Below are 10,681 nucleotides of genomic sequence, written 5' to 3'. Positions count from 1 at the left end.
TTAACAGGTGAAGTCTGCGAGACAACGCGGTAGGGTCCCTCGTATTTGAAACAAGTTTCAAAGAAGGACCTGTAGGGACAGCTGGATTCCAAAGCCACACAAGGGTGTCCGGAACGAAGTTAGGTTACGGGTGGTTATCGTCACGCCGAGATTTTTGTCTCCATTGGTCGATGGTTGTGAACGACTGGGCGAGCTTACGGCATTCCTCGGCGCGGCGGGCAGCTTCAGAGATTGTCGTAGACTCGGAGGAATCGGGGTGGTAGGGCAGAATGGTATCTAGTGTGGTGGAAGGGTTTCGGCCATATAACAGGAAAAATGGTAAAAAGCCCGTAGTCTCCTGTGGAGCAGTGTTGTAGGCGTATGTCAGAAAAGGCAGAATGAGGTCCCAATCGGAGTGGTCTGAGGCAACATACTTAGATATCATGTCGCCAAGGGTACGGTTGAATCTAACCGTCAAGCCATTCGTTTGGGGATGGTAGGCAGTGGTAGTCTGTTGAATGATACGGCATTCGTCGAGGAGTGCGTTGACGACTTCAGAGAGGAACACACGTCCTCTGTCGCTGAGATGTTCACGCGGTGCGCCACGACGGAGAATGAAGTTCCGCAGGAGGAAAGATGATACGTCGCGTGCTGTGGCAGCAGGCAAAGCGGCTGTTTCTGCGTATCGCGTCAAGTAGTCAACAGCGACAACGATCCAACGGTTTCCGGAAGCCGTGAATGGAAGAGGTTCGTACAGATCGATCCAATACGGTCGAAAGTTCTGGCTGGGCAAGGGATTGGCTGTATCGGACCAGAGGTGTGTTGAGGCAGAGCTTTCCGTCGTTGGCACTGCGGGCATGACTGAACGTACTTGCGCAGAAAGGTGTACATGCCTCGCCAATAAAACCGGGAGGAAAGCCGAGCGTATGTTATGAAGATGCCCGCATGTGCGCACTGAGGGTCAGCGTGGAAAGCCGAACATATTGCAGCACGAAGATGGCGAGGTATGACCAGTAACCACTTTTGGCCGTCAGACTTGTAATTCCTGCGGTGAAGGAGGTCATCGCGGATCTCAAAGGGAACCGCTTGACGGCGCAATGTTCGAGAAGATAAAGAAGTCGATGGGTCTGATAGAAATCACCGAAGAGCGTTGATCCAGTCATCTTTACGTTGCTCAGATGCCATGTCGCAGTTTGCTGGAAACGCAACCGTTTCGTCCACGGCAGATAGACAAGCAGAGCTTTCCAATGATACAGGTGAAGGCGATAGCGCGTCGGCATCAGTGTGACGTCGGCCAGACCCGTAGACAACGCGCATGTCAAACTCTTGCAACCGCAAAGCCCAGCCAACTACGGCCGGAGGGGTCCTTCAACGTGGATAACCAACAAAGTGCATGGTGATCGGTGAACGTCGAAAGAGTTACCATATAGGTACGGTCTAAATTTACCTAGAGCCCAAATAATTGCCATACACTCCTTCTCTGTTACAGAATAGTTCTTCTCCGCTTTGGTAGGGGTACGGCTTGCGTAAGCGACTACGTACTCCTGGAATCCCAATTTGCGCTGCGCGAGAACGGCGCCGAGCCCAACACCGCTTGCATGGGTGTGCACCTCAATCGGAGCAGTCGGGTCGAAGTGACGCAAGATTGGCGGTGAGGTTAACAGGTGGCGCAACTTTTTGAAGGCATCATCACAGGCGGGTGACCAAGTGTAACTCTTCGAGTCATTCCGTAAAAGTTCAGTCAAGGGGGCGGTGATCATCGCAAAATTCTGAATAAAGCGGCGGAAATATGAGCAGAGGCCAAGGAAGCTTCGCAGATCCTTCAAAGATGAGGGTTTAGGGAACTCTGCAACTGTCTGAAGCTTGGTGGCGTCAGGAAGAATACCGTCTTTAGAGACAACATGGCCGAGGATCGTGAGCTGACTTGCACGGAAGCGGCATTTTTTCAGGTTGAGCTGAAGGCCGGCGTTAGTTAGGCACTGTAGTACTTCATCTAGCCTGCAGAGATGCGTGGGAAAATCTTGCGAAAATATAACGACGTCATCTAAGTAGCACAGGCATGTTCCACTTCAGGCCACGCAAAAGATTGTCCATCATCCGCTCGATGGTTGCGGGCGCATTGCAAAGACCGAAAGGCATGACGCGGAATTCGTAAAGGCCATCAGGTGTGACAAAGGCCGTTTTAGGCTGATTTTCAGGCACCATAGGGACTTGCCAGTAGCCGCTCCGTAAGTCCATAGAAGAGAAGAACTCCGCCCCTTGGAGGCTGTCAAGGGCATCGTCGATTCTCGGTAAGGGGTAAACGTCCTTTCGAGTGATTTTGTTTAGACGACTGTAGTCAACACAGAAGCGAATTGACCCGTCCTTCTTCTTAACGAGAACGACTGGAGATGCCCAGGGGCTATTCGAAGGCTGGATGACGCCATGCTTGAGCATGTCAGCTACTTGGTCACTGATATCCTGGCGCTCTGTCGTGGACACGCAAAAAAAACAGTGGTGCATTGGTGCCCGTGTCGATGCGGTGACACACAGACGATGTGCGGCCGAGGGGACTATGCTGGCAGACAAAGGAAGAACGGAACTTGTTCAGGAGTCGTAGAAGCTGAGCACGTTGCGAAACGGTTAACGTGTCGGCGATGGAGCTGCTCAGTATGCCAGGTCTAGTGTTCTGCGGCGTAGAGGCACACGTTATTCCAGCGATTTCGTGTTTGGCGAAAGAACCAGTTGGCATGTCAATAATTGCAGAAGGGTCGAAACTGTAAACACGCCCGACGCACTCGCCCCGAAGTAGTGTTACAGGAGATGACAGCATATTCTAGATGAGCATTCTGCTGACACCGTCATGAAGTTCCAAAAGGGCATGAGGTAGCGGCGAAAAGTTGCGACGAACGAAAACGGCAGATGGCGTGAAAAGGGCACTTGACTCGGCGAGCACGTTGCAAGACACCTTGGCAAGGGCGAAAGAGTGTGGCGGTATCGTAACGTCTTCAGCAACAAATAGTTTGTCCCCGGTTTCAACAGCGTCGTGTAAAGTAGGGTCGCCAAACACTTCAAATGCCACCTCAGCGCGCGAACAGTCGATGACTGCCTTATTAGCGGAGAGAAAGTTCCAGCCCAAAATGAGGTCATGGGAGCAGGAATTAACACCAGTAATTTGACGACATAGATAAGGCCGTCAATCGCAATGCGAGCAGTATATGCGGCCGGCGTGGCATGCTCTGTGTTTGCTGTACGAAGCGATATACTTGCTTGTGGCGTCATAACTTGTTTGAGCAAGCAGCAGAGTGTGGCACTGATCACTGAAACTGCGGCACCAGTGTCGACGAGAGCGAGTGCAGCGACGCCGTCCACATATACGTCCAGTACATTCGTCGGTGAAGAGGGAGGCCTTGGTGTTTTCGCGGGTGTCGCAGTTCCTGCCTCTGGAACTGCGGCAATCAGTTTTCCCGCTTCGGCGATGAAGGACGACGACGCATCGGCGATGGCGAGCGGCGTCGAGGTGATGGCGAGCGACAGTTAACAGGTGGGTGGTGGTCGGCGTACGATGACATCTGGTCGGGATGCTGGGAGCCTGCGAACGAAGGGCGCTGTGGCGCATAAGAGACAGGTTCGAAGCTCTGGGGGTAGTTCTGCTGATAGGCAGGGACACGCCAGCGGCAGTATCGCGCTATGCGGCCAGGCAACCCACAGGCAAAGCATATCGGCCGATTGTCGGGTGTACGCCATTGTCCACTACTTTGGAGGGACCTTGGCTGAGTGAACCTAGGAATGGGCACAACCGATGGTAGTGACCTAAATGTCTGCAGAGGTGGCCTTGCGGCAACCTCAGCATAGCTTAGAGCTGCATTTATCTCGGCACAGGTCACAGGGGTCGACAACGGCGAAGTGTCACGGGCAGGTGGCAGCGCCGCGCAAACTTGCTCCTGGATGACCTCACGAATGTTCGCTTGCAGATGTGATGGTGGTTGGCCGGCTGTTGATAGCAGCGACAGCTGACGAGCGACCTCAGCGCGAACAAACTCCTTGATGTGCGATAGCAGCGAGTGATGGTCAGAGGTGGTTGTCAAGCTTGAGAGGGTGTCATCCGGGACGTTAGGGTGTCGCGTGAGAAGACACTGTCGTCGGAGTTCGTCAAAACTCTGACACAGCTCAATGAGCTCCGAGACACTGGCCGGGTTTTTCGAGAGGAGCATTTAAAAGGTGTCGTCGAAAATGCTTTTCATAATGTGTCGTACCTTGTCAGTTTCCAGCATCGTCGGGTCAAAACGCCAGCAGAGGTCGAGGATGTCCTCGATGTAGCTGGTGAATGTCTCAGCAGTTTGTTGGGACCGGCTTCGTAGGCATTGTTCTGCGCGAAATTTGCGCACCCCAGGGCGTCCAAAAACAGCTGTGATGCAGGTCTTGAAGGTCGTCCAAGTAGGAATGTCCGCCTCGTGGTTTCTGTACCACAGCTTGGCGACATCCGTTAAATAAAACATCACGGTACCCAGTTTCATGGCATCATCCCATTTGTTGGTAGCACTGGCTCGTTCGTAGGATTCCAGCCAATCCTCAACGTCTTTCTCGTCTGTGCCGCTGAAGATGTCGGGTTCACGCAGGAACTGGGCACCGGGACAGCCCCTGGGTGGTGAAGCCCGGGGGGGAGTGGAGACAGCGTCGTCAGGCATGACGGACGGCAGCTTTCGGCTACGCAATTCCAGGGTCGCGGTAAACCGCAGCAGCCTCCACCAAAATATAATGTAAACGCAAGACGATAAGAGGTAGCAGCGTCAGGACAGAAGCAGCAAGAGCTGGCCGAATATACGGGCGTCGTCGCAGCAGCAACCAGGCAGTCCCAGCTCGCGCCTCGCGCGAACGTGTCATGCCGCTTGGGTAGTGGGCATTCCTCTTCACTACAATCTACTATGTATATATATATATATATATATATATATATATATATATATATATATATATAAAGTTTTGTTAAATAGTTACTTCATATAAGTTCATTGTGCATTTCTCAAAAGTGGGTGCGTTCCACGTTTGAAGCATTTCTGTATTCATTGCGGCCTATCATAAAGGCGGTTTTACGTACGAGTATAGTACTGGTCTGCGCATGTCGTAGGATCACAGCATGGTACCTGTTGGACATATGAGGTGGAGTCGAGATAGCGGTGTGGCTATCTTGGGAATCCTAAAAGAGGTGTCATATTTACTAAATGAAATTAATTATTTTTTGTGCTCAGTTGGTACTGTGCGAAGCTCGGGGTGGTGAAAGCGGTAAAAGGGGGAAGAGGGGGGGGGCGTGAAAGGTTATGAGAGACCTTTATTCGATTCGCAGATGTACCAAAATAATATAACAAAGATAAATATAATGAACAAAAGTGGTGTAGCTTGGCACAAAAGGAGACGGAGCGCCACGCTCGGGCAACAAAGAGCATGCAATGTGCTTATTGTGAGTCATATGAGAACGTAATTCAAAGAAAAAAACCATCAAAATTCAGTCGTGTTACGTTTCTTAGAGGAGTCTCTAGAGGCCTCAATCGATTATCGTTCTATATTCACGACGTCAGCTCTGCTATCGAAACCGGATGACCCCATCGAGTAGGTAGCCGCAGAATAGTTCACCACGACGGCAGATGCCCGAGGCTCGACCGCGTCTCGCGTGGGGTGCAGTCGTGTCGGGAAACGGACGCCGTCACCAACACTCGTGAATACTGGAATCATCCAAAGTGATTTTTCGTGGACCGAACACCTCTACAAAGTTTTCGTAGCGGTTCCCGAGATCGAACGAGTTCCCGAGTTCTTGAAACGTCGCGTCGCGCAGCCTCTCGAGCGTCGTCTCGTTCTTTGACACCATGAAAAGGTGCATGACGAGAAAGGAGCCGAGAGCGACGGCCAGCACGGTGCCCACGACCAGGAGGAAGCCCACGTGGAAAGTGTACGGCTTCCGAAGCCACGCGTCCGACCACGATTCAACCAAGTGGGCTGTCAGGGTGGCCAAGCCGTATAGGCACAGTGCAACCGTGTAGAAGAGAGTGAGCAAGAAGAACTTGTAGGTGCTGAAGCAGACGCAGTTGTTGAACCACGGGCAGAGATGGTCCATCTTCATGATGCATCTGCGAAAATATTTATAGGAGGTCTGCGTTGTGGCATATCAATAAACTGCGAGAGAGGTTGTATAACATTTTAATCCTCAGTTCTGTATACTGTAGGCACTTTAGGATTGACATACAAAGAAGAAAACCGCTCTAGAAGGGTCACTAATTTCACGCACGCGTCCATATACACATTTACTGTAGGACTAAAAAGGTGACACGCCCCTCAGAACGAGAAAACTTAATGAACATAAAGCATTCACACATCAAAGGAGCACGAGACTCACACGAAGGGTAGGTCCTTGACTTCTTTTTTTTAAGCAGCGTAAACATGCACCGCTAACAAAATCATTTAATGATGCAGTAATCTATTTTATAGGCACCAGATGACATCCCATGTTCAATTGCACAGTGTACGCGGGCTCACCTTCGGCACGTGGAGCAGTGGTGGCATCTGTCCGGCTTGAGGAGATGGCATAAGACGCAGTAACACGCGCAACCACCTGGCCCCCAAGTGAACACGCCTTTCTGCGATGCCAGCATCTCGAGCAGACCATGCCGCGTGCGCTCGTTTTGACAGTTGGCCAGAACCTGCTCCTGGTCCACGCTCAACAGGTACGCTGGTGGAACGTTGGGAATTGCCGTCGCGTACGACCTGTAAAATGAAACGTGAGCAGTACGACGTAAAGAACAAATCATACTAAATTCCACAGCGCAAAACACTTGTGCAGAGTTTAGTTGACTGAGGGGGGGAAAGATGATCTATGAGGTGGCTGTTTGGATTTCAAAGACTATGGAAACAAACATGACGGTCATTTGAATTCCTAAGAAAGAAGTTGAAGCGCATGCTAAACGGTGGTGGTGAGACGCAGCAAATTAAAGTTTGTTACGAAGTTAAGCTTTTGCTCCGTACGAACGCAGTGATGGTACGAGAGCAGGTGATCAGCCTGATGCGAAAGCGATCGCACCACGTTTCCCAGGATCTATGTAGTTGATCTCAACGTTCTCGTATAGCAAAGGCAATGAGCTATGTGACGTTGACAATGACATTCTTCCTCAAGTTACTCTGATATCAGATGACATAAGCTTGTTAACGTTGTTAAAAGTCCAATCGAACAAGAAGGAATTATGCTCCATAAATCGAGGCGCTGAAGATAACGATTGCAATTTTACTAGTGTTGTTGTTGGTTGCGGTGTTCCACCATCTCGGCTGGAGGACTCCCCGTGTACATTTGTAAATATATTGCGTTCAGTATTTATTTATTTCGAACATTCTCACTCCCGTAGAAACGTGCACGAGCAAAACAAAGCGCAAGAAGACCTATAGGAACGACACGCAGTACATGTGCACAGCACCAAAGAAACGAACGTCCCGGTTAGGCACTCTGCGACTTACCAGATGCACATGGACAGAAGCAGATGAAATCCGGCGCCGAACGTTACGGCCTTGGCTGTGCTCTCTTCTGCGACAATAAGCCGGCAGAAAACCAGAACGTAGGCGTAGTAGGCACATGAAATCAGCGCCGACACCAGCAACACGGGAAGCCAGGCGAGCGGACGGGGCTTTCAGAAGCCGCCCTGATGGAGTTGCTACCGTCCTCGATGAGAGTAACTGGCCGGTCGACCGATGGCAGCATGCGTTGTTATGAATGATGATGATGATGATAATGTTCCTATTTACATGAAAGAGTTCACCAAGAACGTTATATGAGGAGGATTTATTCACTCTCTTGATGTATTATAACTAAAAAAAGGAAATAGAAAGTATATTAGTATAACAAAATATATAATAATAGTTTGCCATCATGCAAGCAGAAAATGCAGATGAAGTTAGACCTCCACTTAAATTTTGAAAAGTGGGGTACTCTAGCCATGTCTTTATTAACTGGGCGGCAATCAAGCCAACCAAGCGAAGTGTTGCTCCGCTATCAGAAAATCCAACAATGGGGATCAGCTATCAGCCACGGAGATCAGCTATGAGCAATCCAGAACTGCCCACGATTCGGCAGTGTTGCTTAAGTCTGCACGTCCCTACGTTGGAAGAGCTCACTATGTGCTAGTCACGTCTATTAAGTCCATGAACATTGGCCACCTAAACCACTTGGATAAATCGCGGAAACTTCGTAGTACCTAGGATGTTTACATGCGACAATTCCTTTCTTTCTTTTTTAGTTCATAGTAAACAGGGTCAACACATTTTTGCTCTCATTTGAAAAGAACATGCGAAAGCAAGCATGAAACTCACACTGCTTCTCCTTATTTTCAGGATGGCGTCGAGCTTTGTGGTTCATTTTAATCGTATTTCCATCCCCGGTGGTTGGCTTAGAGAAAGCTATCTGCCTGGCTGACAGCTGACAAATATTTTAAAAATATTTATTCTATATTTTGAAATCTTCAATCACTCAGAATACATACGCTGTGATCTATTTTGTTGTCTGCACTAAAGCTCGGCAATGATTTAGCTTAGCGATAACGATCAAATCTGACTAAGAGTGAACAGATGAATCCTTTTGACTGACAGCCGAAGCGTGCTGAAGCATTGGTGCTTTGTTGGACAGAAATAACCAGCAAGCGTCTTACCTGGAGAGCTGAGGAAAAAGCGCAGGCACCGCTGTAACCTTTGCAGGTGCTCCGGTAATATGCGACAAACATTAGCGCAGGCACGGCACCGATCTCTCTGAAAGCAGTGGTCGTTGGCCTGTGTCCGACGCCGCAAAAGTGCGCGCACTTTGGCAGATGCGTTGCCGCAGAAGTTCCCATCGGGAAAAGAAGCCACGAAGGGAGCCGACCTTGCTGGGATGCAGAAGTCTTTTGCAATGAAGTCTCTCGCAAGACTGGACTCGTAAAGGGCATTTAATGCGTCACTTGGACCAGGTTTAAAAAAAAATGTGGGTGTTGCCCGCCTCGTATGCCTGTTCCTACTTTCTAAATCGTGTTATTTTTTGCATGCTCTTATAGACCGAATAGGGTGAGATGCAGAGCTGGCACGATTGACTTGCGTCATGCGGTTCTAGTTGACGTTGAATAGGCTCAATTTATAAAATTAGGTTTAGAGGGCCTAGCTTGTGCGCAACGACATTGTTAATAAGGGCTATAGAAAACACATGGTGTAACCTTCATTTGTGCAGTGTCCTTTCTCGCGTTCAGTAATGTTGAATGAACGTGGACGCAAGTTCTTTGCGAACTCCCACTGCAAGCTGCATTTGTGCTGCCGTAAAACATGCTGCTAGGCAATTATTTTTTTTTCAAAAGCGATAACACTGTACAAAAGTTTCAGCTGCGCTAGTCACGCCGGTATCATGTGTACTGGACGCACGTGCATGTGTATTTTATATTCAAGCTGTTCCGGACGTCGGCGTGTAGGCTGCATTGAAAAGTCGGAGTGAAGGCTTGGAATGTGTGCATCAGGGCAATACAATAAGGTCCACAGCCGAGACTCGATATACGCTGAAAGAATCGACTCTCGCTTTTCCAAACATGTCTTTGCGCTACCTTTCGCTGAAGAGTGAGCATGGCACAGCTATAGTCAGGCCGTGAAACTTCCACTTAAAAAATGGATACTTCTGCGTTTTGGAATGCTAACTAGTGGTATGTTCGTGGTTTCCTATAGAATGCTCCAACACGGCAGCTGCAATCGTCCTGCTGTTTTTTTTCAGGTTGTAACCGATCCTCAGGATTAAACTTTGATTGATTAAGGCTGCTTTTGTAGTCCGAGGCAACGTTAGTACTCTGTTCACATTTGAAATTTGCTTCACGACTTCGTGTGTGCATTTGGTTCGCGGACGCCTAAACAGCTCCATGAGGTACCATGTTGGTGTGATGCCGAAGAATGCATCAGCTCAGTCAATAAATAAATATCTATCGAAATAAATATATTTATTTCGATGGAGAACTTGAGCAGATCAAGGGTAAGAACGCTCACAGTACAACAATAGCTTTGCCTGCAGCCGAAGATTGCTGAAATATGACCATTTGGTTGAACATCTTGGTTCGTATACATGCTACGCTATAAAATACAGCGAAATCGCTGGTGCTCTTTCAAGTTCTGGAACGTACAGTGCTCAATAAACTTAATGCCTAATTATGCGCGCCATGTTGTTTCCATCATCTCCCCTTCTAGCCGCTTCTGTGATGGAAGTGTGCCGCTTTCGCACACTTCCATCACAGCCAACATTGCCTCTAGTGCCTAGATTTGTAGTGGCGTGACGTTCAAGATTTGCCTTGGCTAGACTTTAAAATCAGAGGTAATGCTAAAGCCAAAGTACGCAACTAATCAAGTTTTATCGTCAAATGTATAGCCAGATAGAACAAGAACAGTACTATCAGTACAATTTTTTTTATTTAAGAATAAGTTACATAATTTCCATTAAGCAAAACTATATCAACATTTTCTCTCTATTTCGGTCTTCAAGGCGCAAATAGGTTTGAAAGAAGCGAATTGACATTGTCCAAAATTCAGTGTGCGTGCGTATACATGGTTTACGCAAAAAAAGTTTTTTCAAGATAGAGTAATTCATTGCACTCGAAAACTTAATACGAAAGTTCAACATTGAACCAGGAGACTGAATTTGATTAGCGAAGTTTACGCAACATCAGTCCGTCCTCAAATACTATTGCCACAT

The 10,681-nt window shown here is 48.6% G+C and overlaps 1 protein-coding gene across 1 annotated transcript; it reads right to left on the bottom strand.

Moving 5' to 3' along the window:
- Positions 1-5,659: 5,659 nt before the first annotated feature.
- LOC142784604 (palmitoyltransferase ZDHHC20-A-like) lies at positions 5,660-8,754 on the bottom strand. The gene is made up of 3 exons (XM_075883026.1): positions 7,456-8,754; positions 6,487-6,714; positions 5,660-6,080 (listed from the first exon to the last, which is right to left on the bottom strand). The coding sequence occupies exons 1-3, from the start codon at positions 7,464-7,466 to the stop codon at positions 5,660-5,662; spliced, it is 660 nt and encodes a 219-aa protein (XP_075739141.1). The 5' UTR covers positions 7,467-8,754.
- Positions 8,755-10,681: the final 1,927 nt, after the last annotated feature.

Source organism: Rhipicephalus microplus, unplaced genomic scaffold, assembly GCF_043290135.1.
Source record: "Rhipicephalus microplus isolate Deutch F79 unplaced genomic scaffold, USDA_Rmic scaffold_15, whole genome shotgun sequence".
NCBI lineage: Eukaryota > Metazoa > Arthropoda > Arachnida > Ixodida > Ixodidae > Rhipicephalus > Rhipicephalus microplus.
The sequence above is the reverse complement of the archived record's forward strand: the minus strand, read 5'-3'. Positions and strand labels throughout refer to the sequence as shown.